General features: G+C 41.6%; 1 protein-coding gene across 1 annotated transcript; it reads left to right on the plus strand.

Moving 5' to 3' along the window:
- Positions 1 to 7,357: 7,357 nt before the first annotated feature.
- LOC142523059 (uncharacterized) lies at positions 7,358 to 8,975 on the plus strand. The gene is made up of 2 exons (XM_075626696.1): positions 7,358 to 7,926; positions 8,036 to 8,975. The coding sequence occupies exons 1-2, from the start codon at positions 7,358 to 7,360 to the stop codon at positions 8,973 to 8,975; spliced, it is 1,509 nt and encodes a 502-aa protein (XP_075482811.1).
- The last annotated feature ends 12,868 nt before the right edge of the window (positions 8,976 to 21,843 follow it).

A 21,843-nucleotide genomic window follows, 5' to 3' on the forward strand; every position in this document is an offset into this window, starting at 1 on the left:
TTCTTTTTAGCTCTTTGATTGAGGCTGCGGGGATCGATGCATGGAATTAGTGGTGCAGAAAGATGTTTAACCAGTTTGATCTTCGCTATTTTGATATTTCAGTCGTTTCTTCTTGAAGACTGAAAGATGGGAAGGTCGTACTTGGATTCATCATCGGAACTGGATTTTAGGATTAGCTTCCTGGTTTCTTTGGGAGTGGAAATTATTCTTTGATTTCTTCTTTTGTTTCACAAATTCTACCCCAGTCTCGGTTTTGATGGAGACTATCTCCTCATCAGCCGGTTGATTTTTCTTGATGAATTTTTCAACCGTTATCCAGTTGAACAGCTTGGTCTTTCCAACTTCAGTCATATCAACCGGTTGAACCCCTGCAGCAATCAGCATTGTGGCAAATTTGAAACCTCAAAGCCTTGCGATTGGTTTTCTTTCTTGATCATAGCTACCAATGTCTTGAATAGAATATCAAACCAGTTGTATGCAGTTTAGATGAGATAGTGGCCATACCAAGAAATTTTTCAAAGTTATCTTGTCATATGCATTAGCCTTGGCAAGAAGTCCTTTTGCCACAATATCAGCTAACAATCTGAATTCGATCTTTAAAGCGCGTTTTGACAGGTTGGAGATGAAATCGGAGAGTCTTGATTGAGAAGGTGCTATGCCAAATGTCAGTGTTTCCTTCTGGTAGTGTGGATAATCAGTAATTCCAGCCGGTGGTTAAGCTGAACAATTCAGCAACATCTTTGGTGAGTTGAGGTTTATGTTTTGAACAGAACAAAAAAATTTCTATAAATATAGGTAGAAGGGGTAGTTTCACAATTACTTGAAATACAAAGCAGATAAAATCAGAATGGTTAAGGACAACAGTTCAAGCGAGCTAGACTTGGCAGATGCATCATGGAGTCAATTGTGGCCTCCCGCAAAACCGCTCTGGAGGACGAAGAAGCTGTCAACCTGGACTAAGGTCCAGGAGCTTCAATCCTCCCTCGGGAGAGGACTAGTTGGCAACTCTGAATAAATATCGATGACGCCTCCGCGTCGCTGATACTGTAGACGTCTTCTCTGATGACGGCGTCTACCTCCTCATGCTCCTAAAGGAGCAGAGGGCTCTGAGAAGGATTGCCTTCTCAGAGGAATTTTTATGCACCTCCACCGGAGGGCTGACCGCCTGGTTGGCCACATGGAGGAGGGTGGTTAAGGAAAAAATCACTGTTGTACGCACCCGCCTATATTAATGAAATTTCCTATTTTGTATTACTGATTTCTTTTTGTCTATCCCTTTTATTTCCTGCATTACAAACTAAACATATGCAAGAAGTATCATATCAAGATAACTCGATTAATCCAACATATTTCGGAAATGTGAAAACTTAGCCTCTGGTAATGGTTTTGTAAAATATCGGTTGTTTGTTGATCCATATGAACATAATCAAGCCGAATCTCTTCTTCATGACATGTTCTCGGATGAAATGATTTCTGATGTCAATATGTTTTGTCCGAGAGTGCATAAAAGGGTTGTATGTGATTGCTATTGCGCTGGTGTTGTCGCAGAAGATAGGAGATTCAGTAGCTTGGATTCCATAGTCTTTCAGTTGTTGTTGCATCCACATCATCTGAGCACAACAACTTCCAGCCGCAAGGTATTATGCTTCAGCGATTGATGTCGCAATTGACGTCTGTTTCTTACTAAGCCATGATATTAGTCTTTCGCCTAAGAACTGACATGAACCGCTCGTACTTTTTCTGTGGATTTTTGCATCCAGCATAATCTGCGTCTGAATACCCTACAAGATTAAGAATTGAATCTTTGGGATACCAAAGGCCCACATTAGTAGTACCTTTAAGATATTTAAGTATGCGTTTAGAAGCAATAAAATGATATTGCATATGTTTAGCTTGAAACCGTGCACATAGGCATACAACAAACATAATATCTGGTCGACTTGCAGTCAAATACAGCAAAGAACCATTTAACCCTATGTACATTTTTTGTATCCACAGAGATTTTCCTTCATCTTTATCCAGTTTGATTGATGAACTCATTGGGGGTGGTGGCTTGAGAACAATTTTCCATGCCGAATTTCTTTAGCATATCTCGAGTGTATTTGGCTTGATTGATAAATATACCATTTTCGAACTGCTTGACTTGCAATCCTAAAAAGTAATTTAATTCGTCCATCATGCTCATTTCAAAGTGCTCCTGCATCATGTTGGAGAATCTCTCACATAGCTTAGGGTTAGTTGATCCGAAGATAATATCGTCCACATATATTTGCAAAAAAGTGAATGATCATTTTTTGAGAATTTAAACAAAGTTTTATCGACCGTTCCAATAGAAAAACCATGCTTAAGCAAGAATTTGGTTAATGTGTCATACCATGCTCTCGGGGCCTGCTTTAGTCCATACAATGCTTTGTCAAGTTTGTAAACATAATCAGGGAGAGTGTGATTAACAAAGCCAGGTGGTTGTTCTACATGAACTTTTTCATTTAACAACCCATTCAAAAGTACAGATTTAACATCCATTTGATATACTTTGAAGTCCTTAAATGCTGCAAATGCCAGAAATATTCTAATAGCTTCTAACCTGGCTACTGGGGCAAATGATTCATCAAAGTCTTTACCTTCCTCTTGTCTATAGCCTTGAGCTACTAGTCTAGCCTTGTTTCTTATGATTAAACCGTTTTCATTCATTTTGTTCCTAAATACTCATCTAGTTCCAATCACATGAGTATTATTAGGCCGAGGGACTAGCTGCCAAATTTTACTTCTCTCAAACTGATTAAGTTCCTCTTGCATGACTTCTATCCAATTTGTGTCGAGTAATGCATCATCTATTTTCTTAGGTTCTATCTGAGAAACAAACGCAGCATGCATAAATTCATTTATCATTTGATTTCTAGTTCTAAGAGGATCTGTAGGGTTACCGATGACTAGCTCGAGTGGATGATCCTTTTTCCACTGGAGACATGGTCCATATGGATTTGACTCGGTTGGTTGAATGATTTCGTCTTCTTGCTCCAGTGCTCCTTCTTCTATTTGTATATTTTGCGTTTTTGGTTGTCCTCTGGTTCGTGCACCTGTTGAGTTTGTTCTTGAACGATTGGATTTTCTTTTGATACGTTTTCACCTGTTTTTCTCATATCTATCTCATCATCACTGATGGCTTCAAGGTTAGTAGCATCAAGATTATTTATTAAATCATTTATGCTGCTACTACTATCTTCATGACATATAGAAGATTCATCAAATACAATATGTATGGATTCTTCAACAGTGAGAGTTCTTTGGTTATAAGCTCTGCATGCTTTGCTCACTGCTGAATATCCTAAAAAGATACCATTATCATCTTTTACATCAAATGTGGTGAGATGTGTTTTGCCATTAATATGAATGAAACACTTACAACCAAAAATGAGAAAGTATCCAACTTCTGGCTGCTTGCCGGTCCAGATTTCATATGGAGTCTTTCATGATTTTTATTGATCATGGAACGGTTTGAGTATAACAAGCTATGTTAATGGCTTCTGCCCAAAACCTTTGTGAATTACTAGATTCGGCCAGCATGGTTCTAGCTGCTTCCTTCAATGTGCAGTTTCTCCTTTCAGCTACTCCGTTCTGTTGAGGTGATCTTGCAGCTGACAGTTCATGTTTTATGCCATGATCTTCAAGATAGGATGACAGAAATTGGTTCAGAAATTCAGTTCCTCTGTCACTCCTGATTCTATCAATTGCTTCACTTTTCTCATTTTGAAGTTTTTTGAGCAGCTTGATTAGTTGGGCGGCGCTTTGATCTTTGGAGTTTAGAAATTATACCCATGTAAATATGGAGAAGTCATCAATTACTACAAGTGTATATTTCTTTCCCCCTAAGCTCATTAAGGGTATCGGTCCAAACAGATCCATATGAAGAAGTTTCAGACATCTTGCTGATGAGTTTCCTTCTTTGGTTTTGAATGTTGAGCAGACTTCTTTACCTAATTGACAGGCATTGCAAATTCTATCTTTGGCAAAGTCAATGTTAGGTAAGTCAGATACCAGTTTAAGTTTGCTAATGCTAGCAATGGATTTAAAATTGAGATGATTGAGTCGCTTATGCCAAAGCCAATTTTTATTACCATATAAGGCCATAAAGCATGTAGGTGCATTAAGATAATCATCATTCCATTTTACTTTATATGTATTTTGCTCTCTATGACCAGTCAACATGATATTACTAGCTGTGGTTTTAACAGCGCATATGAGTTTTTGAAACTCAACGGTGTAACCATTGTAACATAGTTGGCTTATGCTTATCAAGTTATAACATAGATTTTCTACAAGAAGAACATCTTTAATGAAAACTTTGCCGTGGATAATCTTACCTTTACCAACAGCTCTACCTTTAGAATTATCATCAAAGATGATTGTTGGACCTCTGTAGTTGACTAATTCTGATAAAAGATCTTTATTTCCAGTCATGTGTCTAGAGCAGCCACTATCCAGAAACCAGATGGATTCCTCCAACTCCTTTTTCTTTGATGCCTGACATTTTTGAAATAAGACATTGGTACCCTTTTCTATTTTGGTCCTGAGTTTATTAGTCCTTTAGGAATCCACACTTGAATTATCCTGAAGGATTTTTCATGGTGTGTCCTAAGGTGAGTGCTGTGATATGCATAATCAGGTGGTGTATGCAGTGTCTTTCCTTTTTCAGTATGTTGTTTTGACCATCTGTAAGGCCCTGTAATTAATTATCCGGTAATTTGTCATAATTAGAATAATTATTGAGTTGTAAATTAAAATAATTATTTATGCCAAATAAATTCAGGAAGTGTGTTAAAAATATGTATTTTAGAATATCGAAGAATTTAACGATATAAAATACGTATAGAGTTTGAATAACACACGAGAGCAAAATAATTCCAGACCGGGATAATTGGGCTTGAGTTACTATTTTAGTAACCAAATACACAATATATCTATATTTATATACATATACATACACACAACTTTATATTAGAAGGAAAGGAGGAATCGGAGAGAAGGAAAGAAAGAAACCTAATTCTCGTCACTTTCAACACCTTCATATTGGAGAAGCAATCACTTTCCCGTCCGGCGTCGAAATATCGTACGGTTTCAGGGGTTGTCTTCCTTACATCAATAGCTTCATTTTGAACCATGGATTTCTATTTTTGATGCTCGTTTCAGCCCCAATCGAACCCTATTTCGTGGCTGCTCCTGTTCGAGTTTCTTGTTCGATTTTAGGTGAGCTATTGCTTGGTTTTTCTTGGTTCTTTGGAGTATATTGAGCAAGGATTTGAAGCTTAACTTTTACCTTGCTGTTCCTGCGTTTTCCAGCTGGTTTTCAGTTCGGTTTTTGGTCGTGAATAGTGTTTTCCGGCGTAATCTCCGACGAGCATCACCTTGAAACCAATAGCGAGTAGTTAAACTCTGATCTTGGTAAATTTTGCTAATTCCAGCCTTTGTTTGATATATTTATAGGCTGTCCGGGGTTGGGTTTTTACCCTTTTTGATTTAAATTATTTTCGTCGTTCGAAGAGCGTTCTGTTGACGTATTTATTGGATAATTGTTGTAGGTTTGGTCATTGGAAATCTACGAGGTATAATTCGGCGAGCCTATTAATTATATCGAATCATTTTGTGTGATATTGAAAGATATATAGTACGGTTATTATCGTTGGAATTAATCTAAGGATTATCGAGTTGATAATGGTTGGAATGTAAATAATGACGAGTGTGGAATTATTCGGCTTATTTTATTATTTTAGGCTAAGATAGTTCAGTTGATCATTTTTGAAGATCATTTTCGTGGTATAGGTATGTTACAACTCGGTAACATACGACGGTAAAACATAAATTATGTGTAATTTCCATTCTGTGTTACATTGATTGTGTTTTTGACTTGTTGACTGTTGTAATTTGTTAAATGCCTTCGTTGTGATATATGTTTCTTATTGTGACATATTATTGGCATTTAGCACAGGGCATACTGTTGCGACATTAATGTTGAGCCCAATCGTTCTTGTTAGCCCATTGTTGATATCCATTGTTATCTGGCACTGTTGTTTATCTCGACATCATAGTGTGGCCGATAGGACTATAAACATGAGACCGTAGATGTGATTGAACAATTCCGTGGTTAATGCAGCCTTTTGAGGTGAGCGCTAGGATTGTGTCATCTAGTTCGTTCTGTTGTTCCATCCTGTTATATCGTATCAGCTGTATGGAGGCTGAGTCAAGGGTGTTTTTCAGCACAGCTTGGCATACATCGCATACTTGGCAGGGTGGCTTAGCTGCATGACGATGTAGCTCCCCTGTGTTGTTGCTCGAGCATTATTCCAGTTGTTATCTTACCGTTTGTTGGCTCATGTTATCCCGATTATTCGTTGAGCCTTTCATGCATTGCACATTACATTTTATTATATGATTATGCATGATTTATGATTATTGTTGTTATTGTTGAACTGTTTAATACCAGAATCCTAACCTCAGTTGTTTTCTGGGGGGCTGTTGTGGTTGCTATTGGGCACCATGGTAGATCTCCCGAGTTGTTTTGCAGCATCAGGCCGAGGTTCCGCCAGTGGAGCTCGGGATTGAGGTTGGATTGCTTGGTTCTGTTCAGTGGGGTCTCCCAGTTTGTTTATACGTACGTCTTGAGTTTGTTTTAGTCTTGTATTGTAGTTTATTTGTAGAAGAGATGTCCCGTGTATCTGTAGTGGTACTTGATTGTTTTTGTGATGTTCTGAGTCGACTCTATGATTCTTTTGATCTGGTGAGTATTTGGTAAGTTTTAATTTCTGTTTAGTCATGACCGGTGCGATTATAGGTTGTTGACTTCGATTTTTGTTTTTATGACTCTAGTTGGAGTATATTTTGATATAAACTACTGCTTGAGTTTTCGGGATGTCCTACTTACGGGGAGATCGTGCCGAATTTTTTTCTAGGCCCTGAGGTCCATTTTAAAGTATTTTATACATTTTTCCGCTGCAGCTTTAAATCAAACCATTATTGTTTGATCATTAATTGTCGTTAGAGTAAATGGGCCTCACATCTTGGTATCAGAGCGTAAACTGGGATACGCTCGAACTAGAGTCTAGGACAATTAAGTCTTGGCAATAAAATGGTTGTTGCGTCTGTGTATGCTACTTGACAGCATGCTTATGTGATTATATGATTTGTTTACTTCCATTCTAATTTTTTTGGTGTTTTATCGTATAGAATGGAGGTAGGTGGAGAAATTCATGTTGATGAGATTCCTTTAGCTCGAGGTCGAGGTTGTGGACGTGGTTGACCTCGTGTTCATGTTGTTGATGATACTTTTGTTGAGCAAGCTACTGATCATCTAGACCAGCTTAGGATGGATGAGTTAGTTGCGCATTTCCATTCTATGCATATACCTCGATTCAGTGGTTCTGAAGGAGCTGAGAAAGCTGAATTATGGATTTCCGAGATTGAGAAATTGTTTGATTTGATCGAGTATCCTTCAGAGCTTCGATTGAGATTAGCTATGCATCAATTGAAAGATCGTGCCAAAATGTGGTGGTCTACTACATTGATGACCTTAGATGCTCAGAGGATTGTTCCATCGTGGGATATATTCAAGCTGGAGTTTAAGGAGAGTTACCGTCCTCCCTCATTTTACAGTTCTAAGGCTTCGGAGTTTCATAACTTGAAACAGGTCGATATGTCAGTAGCGGAGTATGCTGATACTTTATATGCTATGCTGAGATATGCTCCTCATGTGGCTGCAAGTCAGGTTGCGGTTGTTGAAAGTTTCATTGAAGGATTGAATGATCATCTGCACCCTTTTGTTTCTACCGGTAAGCCACTGAATTATCTTGAAGCAGTGGAAATAGCAAAAAAGGATGAAGCTAGTCTTAATATGAGTGGCAATCGAGTGCCTACCCAACATCATCATTCGGGAAGGCAACAGTTCAATCAACTGGTTCTGCATCTCTTCGTCCACGTGAGAAGCATTTTAAGAAGTCTGGTTCTAGTTTTCGAGTTCAGAGAACCGTGATGGATATCTTTATAGTGGACCTTACTGTGATCACTATGGAGGCAAGCATTCCAGTAATCAGTGTGTTGGAGTTCAAGGGGTTTGTAATAATTGTGGTCGGCCGGGTCATTTTGCTAGAGTTTGTCCTCGTAAGACGAGGAAAGCAGCCCAGGCAGGTAGTGGAGTTCAAAGTAATAGATTCCCAGCAGCATCTCAGTCTTCCCACCAGCCTAGTCGCCCTTCACATCAGTCCAGAGGGCAAGGTGGTCAGCTGAATCAATCACCTGTTCGTGTATTTGCCTTGACTGAGGATGAGGCTCAGGCAGTTCAAGGTACTGTCATTACCGGTAACTGTACTTTATGTGGTTTTATATCACGAGTGTTATTTGATACCGGAGCATCTCATTCCTTTGTTTCTCATGCATTCATCATTTCGTATGATCTTCACACCACTAGTATGAATTCCAATCTATCTGTTGCTAATCTGATGGGCAAAATGAATATCACTGATAATGTGTTGATCAATGCAGTTTTGTTTCACGATGAAAATGTTCTATATCTGAATCTCATAGTTCTACCTATGCATGACTTTGATTGTATCGTTGGTATGGATGTTTTGACTGCAAATCGTGCCACAGTTGACTGTTATCGAGGAATAGTTCGTTTCAGGCCTAGCTTTGCTCCTAAATGGAATTTCTATGGTCGTGGTTCTCAAGCAAAGATTCCTCTAGTTTATGCCATTGAGATGAATCGATTGTTAGATTCTAGTCATGAAGGTTTTCTGGTTTATGCTGTTGATCTATCGCAGGATGAGCGACGAATTTCTGATATTTCTGTAGTATGTGAGTTTCCTGATGTGTTTCCAGAAGAGATTCGTGGTTTTCCACCAGAACGAGAATTTGAGTTCAGTATCGAATTAATGCCAGGAACTGAACCCATATCTCGAGCAACATATCGTTTAGCTCTGTTGAGCTAAAAGAGCTGAAAGAACAATTACAAGATTTGTTGAGTAAAGTTTATATTCGTCCGAGTTCTTCACCATGGGGTGCACCGATTCTATTTGTCAAGAAGAAAGATGGTACGATGCGGATGTGTATTGATTATCGACAACTGAATAAGTCTACTGTCAAGAATAAATATCCACTCCCTAGGATTGATGACTTATTTGATCAGTTGCAAGGTAGTTCGGTGTATTCTAAGATTGATCTCCGTTCTGGGTACCATCAAGTGCGAGTTAGACAAGAAGATGTTCCTAAAACAGCTTTTTGCACGAGATACAAACACTTTGAATTTTTAGTTATGTCTTTTGGTTTGACCAATGCTTCTGCTGTGTTTATGGACTTGATGAATCGAGTATTTCGTAAATATCTCGATCGTTTTGTGATTGTATTCATCGATGATATTCTTGTTTATTCCAAGTCCGAGGAAGAGCATGCCAAACACTTGAGAATAGTTCTTCGAATTCTTCAAAATAAGCAGTTGTACGCCAAGCTATCCAAGTGTGAGTTTTGGTTAGATAAAGTGGTGTTTCTGGGCCATGTCATATCTCAACATGATATTTCTGTCGATCCAAGTAAAGTAGAAGCAGTTCTGAATTGGGCACGACCGACCAATGTGCCAGAGATTCGTAGTTTCATGGGTTTAGCTGGTTATTACCGGAGATTTATCGAAAATTTCTCAAAGATTGCTAGACATATCACTCAACTGACTCAGAAAAATCAGAGATTCATTTGTTCTGATGAGTGCGAGTCAAGTTTTGTTGAGTTGAAGAAGAGATTGACTTCTGCACCAGTTCTTACCATTCCAAGTGGTTCTGGAGGATTCGTTGTTTGTACCGACGCATCAAATCGAGGATTAGGTTGTGTACTAATGCAGTGTGGCAGAGTTGTGGCCTATGGTTCTCGTCAGTTGAAACCGCATGAGTCTAAGTATCATGTTCATGACTTGGAATTGGCTGCTATCGTTTTTGCTCTCAAGATTTGGAGGCATTATTTGTTTGGGGAGCAGTTTGTAATCTATTTTGATCACAAAAGCTTGAAGTATATGTTCTCTCAGTCAGATTTGAATATGAGACAGAGGCGTTGGATGGATCTTTTGAAAGATTATGATTGTAAGATCCAGTATCATCCGGGAAAAGTGAATGTCATTGCCGATGCTTTGAGTCGTAAGGTTGTTGATGTTAATTTATCCTCGATTCGAGTTTTTAAGTTACGAGAGGATATTTGCAATTCTGGGTTGGATTTTCAAATCCAAGGTAATGATGTTTGTGTATCTCATATTTCTGTTGAGCCATAGTTGATTCAGATTGTAAAGTCAGCTCAGAAAACTGATGATCTAGTTCTGAAATCTTATGAGTTAGTATCTCATGGACACCAATTTGGTTTCTCAATTCACTCAGATGATTCTCTTCGGTTGAATGGTAGATTGGTTGTCCCAGATATTCCTGAATTGCGTACAGCCATTCTTAAAGAAGCTCATTGTACTAGATATAGTATCCACCCAGAAGGCAGGAAAATGTACCATATTCTACGGCCTCAGTTTTGTGGAAGAATATGAAAAAGGATGTGGCTGAGTATGTGTCTCTTTGTATGATCTGTCAGCAAGTCAAAGCAGAATGAATGAGTCCCGGAGGATTACTGCATATTCTTGAGGTTCCTCAATGGAACTAGGAGCACGTGGCTATGTATTTTGTCACGCATTTGCCACGTACTTCTCGCCATTTCGATGCCATTTGGGTGATTGTCGACAGATTATCTAAATCGGCACACTTTATTCCGTATGAGAGGACGTATTTGTACAAGAAGATGGCTCGTCTGTATATTGAAAATGTTGTGAGACTTCATGGAGTTCCAGTTGCAATAGTCTCGGATCGTGACCCTAGATTCACATCAAAGTTTTGGACAAGTTGCCAGAAAGAAATGGGTACACGACTTGCGATGAGTACAGCTTACCATCCTCAGAACGGTGGTCAAACAGAGCGTATGATTCAGACACTTGAGGATCTTCTTCGAGCAGTGGTTATGGATTTCAAAGATAGTTGGCAAGAAGCTTTACCTTTAGTAGAATTTTCATATAAAAACAGTTTCCAGGTGACTATTGGTATGGCTCCTTTTGAAGTTTTGTACGACAAACGATGTCGATCACCTCTTTGTTGGGATGAATTTGGTGAGAAGCAGTTGTGTGAAGGACCTAAAACTCCTTTCTTGAAAATTTGCGGAAAAATTAAAAATTTTCTTTTTAAAAGAACTTAAATGGCCTCATTCATAAAATCACTGGTGAATCAAGTCCAATATTTCAAAATATTGCAGCGGAAGAAAATCAAAGTTTTGCCAACAACAACGATTTAAAAATATCCAACAACTAATAAAAATTGTTTGCGAAGAAAATAACAACTGCTGCTCTGAGGTCCTCGGGTGCCACTACTGCCGACCCAAGCTGGCTCACTGGTCCCCGCCCTCGGCCCTGGCCTCATCAGTATCTACAACAATCAAGTCTAGTGAGCCTAAAGACTCAGCATGCATAAATCGCAGGTAACGAGTAAAAATCTGAATTTAAAATATGCATGTGATAAAATATCATGTCCTGAGGCATACTGAAAATAATCTGTACTGAGCAATTATAATACGTGCATAACTGAACTGATAATCACAGTAAAAATATTTGCTCCTTGGAGCCTGTACTGAAATAACTGATAAAATTTTCTGTTGAGATTATGTTTTACGCCTGTGGCCACTGCACTAAGCTGAACTGATCGGTAACTGGCTACCGGGGAGGCTGAAACTGAACTGAGCTGGCCGGTCACTGGCGACCGGGTGGTACCATACTGAACTGATCGGTCACTGGCGACCGTATAAAATAACACTCCCACATAGTGAATGAACCACAAGCCATATCGCATAAATCTCAAAAATAATCATTTTCTATTAAATGCACGTAAAATAATTAACTGGCGTAATGAAAATTCCTGTAATTTTACCAACTGGATTGGATTGGATCGTCCCCCAGGCTCGCTGCAACCTAACTGTGCCATGAAAAATATGCAATAGTTTAAACATGACCAACTATGCAATTTACGTTCAAAAGATGCGACTATGACGCCTAATGACTTCGCATTTAATCATGACTCCGAGCCAACCTGAACCGACACTGAACCGACGTATAGTCATGATTAAATACGCTGAAAAATCATAAAATAATGTTCCTAAAATGATAGGGTCGAAATCTAGGTGGAATGGAGGCAAAAACACGAAACGCTTTTTCGAGAGTCAATTTGGCACATTGCACCGTAAATTCTCGTACGACCTCAAAAATGATCCAAATGACAAACGGTCAAAAACATGACCTTCCTAACTCAATGAGGCACTGTCCAGTCCAAGGCCATGGGCTAAAAGCCAACCAAGAACTCAAACGACGCTTCTGAACAGCAGCATACTTGCTGTCAAAAAAATACAGCAGCTGCGCACTACAAGACTTGCATTGGTTTCGAGACTATCGGCCATTAGGGGCGTGAACCACCGACCAGAGACTCTTACCAACATCCCAAGGAATGATTTGAACCATGGCTAAGGGCCCTAGGCCAGCCACAATCCGCATCACACCAAATCTTAACCGAAGGGTCCAACCGAGAGCAACGTGTATGCGTGTGTAGTGTTTATGCTATGATCGATGTCTTGCGTCGTTCCAGTGGCCATTTGATTGACCATGGCACGATCTAGACATCTAGGAGCATGATATGAACCGTGGCTAAGGGCCATAGGCCAACCAAGATCCACAACAAGCCACAAAAGAAACGAACCATATGCTGAAAAATGGAAGGGCCGAATGGGGAAAGGGGCTGTTCTTGTTGATTATTTAAAAACCGATGAGCCATGGACCAAGCCACCAAAAGGGCGACTTAGTCACGTCTTAGACATGCTAGGGAAGTGATCCAACCATGGCTATAGGCCCTTGGGGCAGCCAAGATCAGATCCTTCCTCCTTGACATCCAAACTGAATTTTCGAATCACATTTCTGCACTTATGGGGAACTTGCTGTCATTTCGGTTTTCCAGCAAGCATGGGGCTGGTTTGGATGGACCAACATGGTCCTAATGCATCCTAATACATGTATACAAGCCGCCTTGGGAGCCTGGAGTCGATCCAATACCTGAAACTCACAAACCAAAAGAAATCGTGAAGCTTGCCATGAAGAGCCGAAATTCTGCATGTGTGTTCCCAAAATATTTTGACATGTATCTCGGTTTTTGCTTGCTAAAACATGATCATGTACTGAAAAATAAATGATAATATGACTTGATTGAGGTTTGAAAGAAATCTAGACATGCCTGGTTTCGTTTCGAAAGAAAACGAAAAGAAGAGACGAGACGGCGCGGAGGAGACGGAGTGGCTTGCTTCTCTACCCTTCTTGGCTCTCGATTTTTCTCCCTTTCTCCCTAGCTGTTATTCACGTTTTTTCTACTGAAAAGGGGTCTTATTTTCGGTGGAGGTGGAGGGGGAGTGATGGTTATGAAGGTGAGGAGAAGGGTGCACAAAAATAGGATCATATCAAGACCAAGTCTTCATGCATTTGAATTTTGAATTTTGAATTGCTATCAAATGATCTCTTGGGTGGTTCTAGACTATAGTGGCCGATTTTATCATGCCAAACAAGGGTTAGGATAGTGGTCTAGTATTAATTAATTAAGGTGGAAAAATAGCTAAAAGAATTAGCATGCTAATCAACCAAGAATGGGTCAAAGGTGAGTTGGCAAGTCCTAGTTTGTTCTTCTAGGGGTGTGGCCGAAAATGCATGATAAATGGTAGGGGGAAAATTGATTATCTAGTCAACTAATAATCCTTGAAAGCCTTACTAATCCTTTAATTAATTTAGTGAACTAACCCCTTAATTAAGTAACTTAAATGAGCTCATTTCTTAATCACCTCCAATAATTTAAATTAAAATCCTCAACTAACTTAAATAATTCCTTAAACTTCTTTTTAACTTAAATGAACTTACTTGCTAGCTAAATTAACTTCTGGAAATATTTCTCGAATCTTAAATTCTATCTCAAAACTCTAACTCCGGTCCAGCCTCACTGAAAATGCTGAAATGCTAAAAATCATATTACTGAACTGAAATAATAAATAATTAACTTCAAATAAATGCATTTAAAATAATCATGCAATGAAGTCAATTAAATTTAAAAAAATCTAGAATTATGCATGGCTTATACGTCTACTGATTTACGGGTTCTACAATCCTTCCCCCCTTAAATAAATTTCGTCCTCGAAATTAGAACTCACCGAATAACTCGGGGTATCGACTTCTCATCTCCGGCTCAGACTCCCACGTAGCTTCCTCCTCTGAATGGTTGAGCCATTTGACATTGACTCGCTTAACCAACTTGTTCCGAAGTTTCTTCTCCTGTCTGTCTAAGATCTGCACGGGTCTCTCCTCATAAGATAAGTTCGGAGTAAGCTGCAACGGCTCGAAATTCAGCACATGCGAAGGATTTGCCATATACTTCCTCAGCATGGAGACGTGAAAGACATTGTGTACTCCGGCCAGATTTGGCGGAAGAGCCACACGATACGCTAGCGTCCCAACTCTGTCGAGGATCTCAAACGGTCCAATGAATCTCGGACTGAGCTTCCCTTTCTTGCCAAATCTCATGACACCCTTCATAGGTGCCACTTTCACGAAGACATGATCGCCCACTGCAAACTCTAAGTCTCTCCTCCGCTGATCGGCATAACTCTTCTGTCGGCTCTGAGCAGTCCTCATCCTATCACGGATCTTGACTACTACATCTGCTGCCTGCTGAACAATCTCTGGACCCAACTCTGCTCTCTCTCCTACTTCATCCCAATGAACAGGAGATCTACACTTGCGGCCATACAGCGCTTCATACGGAGCCATACCTATAGACGACTGGAAACTGTTGTTATAGGTGAACTCTACCAATGGTAAGTTCGACTCCCAACTCCCAGAGAAATCAATGACCCAAGCACGGAGAAGATCCTCCAAAATCTGAATAACACGCTCTGACTGCCCATCCGTCTGCGGATGGAAAGCTGTGCTAAACAGCAACTTCGTACCCATAGTCGAATGCAAATTCTTCCAAAACGAGGAAGTGAATCTGGGATCTCTGTCGGATACGATAGAAACTGGAATACCGTGGAGTCGGACTATCTCTCGGATATACAGCTCTGCATACTGAACCATGGTGAAAGTCGTCTTAATAGGCAAGAAGTGCGCTGATTTGGTAAGACGATCTACAATCACCCAGATAGCATTCGATCCTCTGGCTGACCTCAGCAATCCGGTCACAAAGTCCATGGTAATGTTCTCCCACTTCCACTCGGGAATAGGAAGAGGCTTGAGCAAACCTGCTGGTCTCTGATGCTCGGCCTTCACTAACTGGCAAGTCAGGCACTCGGATACAAAACGCCTGATGTCCTTCTTCATTCCTGGCCACCAATACAGTAGCTGCAGATCTTTGTACATCTTCGTACTCCCAGGGTGAATGGAGTACGGGGACGTATGGGCCTCTGATAAGATGTCTGCTCGGATAGAATCACTGCTAGGAACCCATATCCTATCTCGGTATCTCACAATACCGTCGCTGACTGGATACAAAACACTGCCCTTAGCTTCATCTCTCTTCTTCCACTGTGCCAACTGCTCATCTGCTGCCTGACCGCTGCGAATACGGTCAATAAGAGAGGACTGGATAGTCAAGGTAGATAAACGAGGAACTCTACCTCGAGGGTAAGTCTCAAGATCAAACCTCTGCATCTCGATCTGAAGAGGTTTCTGAATCGTCAAATGAGCCATCACTGCGACTTTCCTGCTCAAAGCATCCGCAACTACATTAGCTTTACCCGGGTGGTAGCTAATGTCACAATCGTAGTCTTTCACAAGCTCCAACCAACGTCTCTGACGCATGTTCAGCTCCTTCTGCGTAAAGAAATACTTGAGGCTCTTATGGTCGGTAAAGATCTGGCACTTCTCTCCATACAGATAGTGCCTCCAAATCTTCAAAGCAAAAACTACGGCCGCTAACTCCAGATCATGGGTAGGGTAATTCTTCTCGTGGATTTTCAGCTGTCGAGAAGCATACGCTATCACTCTCCCATGCTGCATCAAAACTGCACCTAAACCAAGCTTCGAAGCATCGGTATAAAGGACAAACTCACCAGATCCTGACGGTACAGCCAAAACGGGTGCTGAGATAAGAGCTTGCTTCAAAGTATCGAAGCTCTTCTGACACTCCTCGCTCCACACAAACTTCACATTTTTCTTTGTCAGTGCTGTGAGTGGAACGGCAATAGAGGAAAATCCTTGGATGAATTTCCTGTAATATCTTGCTAGCCCAAGAAAACTGCGGATCTCTGATGCATTCTGAGGCACAACCCAATCTCTGACTGCTACAACTTTCGTCGGGTCTACCTCAATGCCACTGCTAGAAACAATGTGGCCCAAGAACGCCACCTTCTCTAACCAGAATTCGCACTTACTGAACTTTGCGAATAGTTTATGTTTCTGCAATGTCTGCAACACTGAGGTCAGATGCCTGCTGTGCTCCTCCCGATTCTTGGAGTAGACGAGAATGTCATCTATGAACACTATCACAAACTGGTCGAGGTACGGCTGAAATACGCGATTCATGAGATCCATGAAGATCGCTGGCGCATTCGTCAGACCGAACGGCATCACTAGGAACTCGTAGTGGCCATAACGAGTCCTGAAAGCTGTCTTCGAGACATCAGCATCTCTCACCCTCAACTGGTGATAACCGGAACGCAGATCTATCTTGGAGAAAATCGAAGCTCCCTGCAACTGGTCAAACAGATCCTCAATCCTCGGCAGTGGGTATTTATTCTTCACTGTAACCCTGTTCAACTCCCGGTAGTCAATGCAAAGCCTCATCGTGCCATCCTTCTTTTTCACGAATAAGACTGGCGCGCCCCATGGAGAAAAGCTCGGGCGAATGAACTCCTTGTCGAGAAGTTCCTGGATCTGCTTCTTAAGCTCTGCCATCTCTGTCGGTGCTAGTCGGTATGGCGCTTTGGATATCGGAGTCGTACCTGGCATAAGCTCAATGGAAAACTCCACCTCTCTCTCTGGTGGCATACCAGAGACGTCTTCGGGAAAAACGTTTAAGAAATCTCTAACAATCGGAACATCTGAGGCTGACAGGCTGGGTTCCTCGGGGACAGATAAAAAGGTTGCTAGAAATGCCCGACACCCTCTATGCATGAGCTTCCTAGCCTGAACATAAGGAATAATGCGCGGTAAGGAAAAGTACCTGTCCGGCTCAAATAAGAACTGCTCCATTCCAGGCGGTCGGACAAGAACGGATCTCCGCTGGAAGTCTATCAACACTTTGTTCCTCAATAGCCAGTCCATCCCTAGGATGATGTCAAATTCCGGCATCGGTAACACAATCAGATCCGCATAAACAAGTTTACTGTGCAGCTCAAGGTCTATATCTCTGATAACATTGGTGGCTGCCATCTCCTCGCCTGACGGCAACACTACTGAAAAGGCTGTATCTAGCCCAATGGTCTGGATCTTGAGAAAGTTTGCAAAGACCTCCGAAATAAATGAGTGAGTGGCCCCTGAATCTATCAAGGCCTTGGTAGCGGAACCAGATATAAAAATTCTCCCTGTCAACAACATAGTCTCCGGGTTGGTTTCCGCGGCATGGAGAGCAAAAACTCTGCCTTGGGTAGGCAGATTCCTCTGAGGACACTGCAGCAACATGTGGTCTGGACTGCCACACTTAAAACACTTTCCTGAGCCAGCCATACATGCTCCAGGATGGCGACGTGAGCACCTGGGACAAACTGGGTGCTCCTGAGTCCTCGGGGCTGGGCGTCCCCGCTGCTGCTGGCCTCGGTTCCTGGGCGGTCCATGAAAAGGCCTCTTGTTCTGCTGCTGATGCTGATGAGGAGGAGGGCGGTGCGGTGCCTGGACTGGGCGCTTGCCCTGGCGATCCCTCTCGATATCCCGCAGATCCTGCTCTGCGGCTAAGGCCTTGGAGACGGCAACCTCATAAGTAGCAGGGTCAGATACCCTAACATCCCGGCGCAAGATCGGCCGTAAGCCCACCAGGAAGTGCATCAGCTTGGCTCTGGCATCATTCGCTATCAGGGGCACAAAGTGACAGCCCCTCTCGAACTTACGGATAAACTCCGTAACCGACATATCCCCCTGTCTCAGACTCATGAACTCGGTGGTCAGCCTGGTGCGAACCTCCTCAGCAAAATACTTGGAGTAGAAAACCTCCGTAAAGCGGGTCCAAAAAAGTGTAGCCAATGTCAGGGCTACCGAAGCTCCTTCCCACCATAAGCGGGCGTCTCCAGTGAACAGGTAGGTGGCACATCGGACTCGGTCTGCGTCCCTTAGCTCCAAAAAATCGAAGATAACCTCGAGGGATTTGATCCATCCCTCGGCAACCATGGGGTCAGATTCCCCAGAGAATTCCTTCGGGCGCATCTTCATGAATCGCTCATAAACAGCCTCGGGCCCTGTCGGCCTGGCTGCGGCTGCGGCTGCGGCTACGGCTGCGGCATTGCCCCCCGCAAACTGTGCGAAGAACTGTGCCATCCCAGCTAACATCTGGGCACTCATGTCCGGTGGGGGCGGTGGAGGAGGTGGTAGGTCTCCCTCCGGTCTATGCTCCTCTCTGTCCTCTCGGCGAGGCTCCACCTCTCTGTTGCGCTCTAAAATGCGTCTAGGGGGCATACTGTTCCAACATAACCCATACGTAACTAACATGCATAATTCCATACTTTATTTTAAATGAACTCTGAAATACTGAAAATCTGGAAGCATGCTGACAAAATAATTCATGCTATAACTGAAATGCTGAACAAAATGCTGAACTGAAAAACTTACAGACCAAAGGCGTGGCTTCGTGAGCTTCTCGCGGTCAGTAGTAGTGAAACCCTATAAAGAACCACCGCTCTGATACCAACTGTGAAGGACCTAAAACTCCTTTCTTGAAAATTTGCGGAAAAATTAAAAATTTTCTTTTTAAAAGAACTTAAATGGCCTCATTCATAAAATCACTGGTGAATCAAGTCCAATATTTCAAAATATTGCAGCGGAAGAAAATCAAAGTTTTGCCAACAACAACGATTTAAAAATATCCAACAACTAATAAAAATTGTTTGCGAAGAAAATAACAACTGCTGCTCTGAGGTCCTCGGGTGCCACTACTGCCGACCCAAGCTGGCTCACTGGTCCCCGCCCTCGGCCCTGGCCTCATCAGTACCTACAACAATCAAGTCTAGTGAGCCTAAAGACTCAGCATGCATAAATCGCAGGTAAAGAGTAAAAATCTGAATTTAAAATATGCATGTGATAAAATATCATGTCCTGAGGCATACTGAAAATAATCTGTACTGAGCAATTATAATACGTGCATAACTGAACTGATAATCAGAGTAAAAATATTTGCTCCTTGGAGATTGTACTGAAATAACTGATAAAATTTTCTGTTGAGATTATGTTTTACGCCTGTGGCCACTGCACTAAGCTGAACTGATCGGTAACTGGCTACCGGGGAGGCTGAAACTGAACTGAGCTGGCCGGTCACTGGCGACCGGGTGGTACCATACTGAACTGATCGGTCACTGGCGACCGTATAAAATAACACTCCCACATAGTGAATGAACCACAAGCCATATCGCATAAATCTCAAAAATAATCATTTTCTATTAAATGCACGTAAAATAATTAACTGGCGTAATGAAAATTCCTGTAATTTTACCAACTGGATTGGATTGGATCGTCCCCCAGGCTCGCTGCAACCTAACTGTGCCATGAAAAATATGCAATAGTTTAAACATGACCAACTATGCAATTTACGTTCAAAAGATGCGACTATGACGCCTAATGACTTCGCATTTAATCATGACTCCGAGCCAACCTGAACCGACACTGAACCGACGTATAGTCATGATTAAATACGCTGAAAAATCATAAAATAATGTTCCTAAAATGATAGGGTCGAAATCTAGGTGGAATGGAGGCAAAAACACGAAACGCTTTTTCGAGAGTCAATTTGGCACATTGCACCGTAAATTCTCGTACGACCTCAAAAATGATCCAAATGACAAACGGTCAAAAACATGACCTTCCTAACTCAATGAGGCACTGTCCAGTCCAAGGCCATGGGCTAAAAGCCAACCAAGAACTCAAACGACGCTTCTGAACAGCAGCATACTTGCTGTCAAAAAAATACAGCAGCTGCGCACTACAAGACTTGCATTGGTTTCGAGACTATCGGCCATTAGGGGCGTGAACCACCGACCAGAGACTCTTACCAACATCCCAAGGAATGATTTGAACCATGGCTAAGGGCCCTAGGCCAGCCACAATCCGCATCACACCAAATCTTAACCGAAGGGTCCAACCGAGAGCAACGTGTATGCGTGTGTAGTGTTTATGCTATGATCGATGTCTTGCGTCGTTCCAGTGGCCATTTGATTGACCATGGCACGATCTAGACATCTAGGAGCATGATATGAACCGTGGCTAAGGGCCATAGGCCAACCAAGATCCACAACAAGCCACAAAAGAAACGAACCATATGCTGAAAAATGGAAGGGCCGAATGGGGAAAGGGGCTGTTCTTGTTGATTATTTAAAAACCGATGAGCCATGGACCAAGCCACCAAAAGGGCGACTTAGTCACGTCTTAGACATGCTAGGGAAGTGATCCAACCATGGCTATAGGCCCTTGGGGCAGCCAAGATCAGATCCTTCCTCCTTGACATCCAAACTGAATTTTCGAATCACATTTCTGCACTTATGGGGAACTTGCTGTCATTTCGGTTTTCCAGCAAGCATGGGGCTGGTTTGGATGGACCAACATGGTCCTAATGCATCCTAATACATGTATACAAGCCGCCTTGGGAGCCTGGAGTCGATCCAATACCTGAAACTCACAAACCAAAAGAAATCGTGAAGCTTGCCATGAAGAGCCGAAATTCTGCATGTGTGTTCCCAAAATATTTTGACATGTATCTCGGTTTTTGCTTGCTAAAACATGATCATGTACTGAAAAATAAATGATAATATGACTTGATTGAGGTTTGAAAGAAATCTAGACATGCCTGGTTTCGTTTCGAAAGAAAACGAAAAGAAGAGACGAGACGGCGCGGAGGAGACGGAGTGGCTTGCTTCTCTACCCTTCTTGGCTCTCGATTTTTCTCCCTTTCTCCCTAGCTGTTATTCACGTTTTTTCTACTGAAAAGGGGTCTTATTTTCGGTGGAGGTGGAGGGGGAGTGATGGTTATGAAGGTGAGGAGAAGGGTGCACAAAAATAGGATCATATCAAGACCAAGTCTTCATGCATTTGAATTTTGAATTTTGAATTGCTATCAAATGATCTCTTGGGTGGTTCTAGATTATAGTGGCCGATTTTATCATGCCAAACAAGGGTTAGGATAGTGGTCTAGTATTAATTAATTAAGGTGGAAAAATAGCTAAAAGAATTAGCATGCTAATCAACCAAGAATGGGTCAAAGGTGAGTTGGCAAGTCCTAGTTTGTTCTTCTAGGGGTGTGGCCGAAAATGCATGATAAATGGTAGGGGGAAAATTGATTATCTAGTCAACTAATAATCCTTGAAAGCCTTACTAATCCTTTAATTAATTTAGTGAACTAACCCCTTAATTAAGTAACTTAAATGAGCTCATTTCTTAATCACCTCCAATAATTTAAATTAAAATCCTCAACTAACTTAAATAATTCCTTAAACTTCTTTTTAACTTAAATGAACTTACTTGCTAGCTAAATTAACTTCTGGAAATATTTCTCGAATCTTAAATTCTATCTCAAAACTCTAACT

This window comes from Primulina tabacum, chromosome 13 (genome assembly GCF_025594145.1).
Source record: "Primulina tabacum isolate GXHZ01 chromosome 13, ASM2559414v2, whole genome shotgun sequence".
NCBI classification, from domain to species: domain Eukaryota; kingdom Viridiplantae; phylum Streptophyta; class Magnoliopsida; order Lamiales; family Gesneriaceae; genus Primulina; species Primulina tabacum.

Coding starts and splice junctions, on each gene's coding strand:
- LOC142523059 (XM_075626696.1), top strand. CDS start 7,358: ATGGATGAGTTAGTTGCGCATTTCCATTCTATGCATATACCTCGATTC. Junction 7,927..8,035: donor CAACATCATCATTCGGGAAG/GCAACAGTTCAA, acceptor ATATCTTTATAG/TGGACCTTACTGTGATCACT.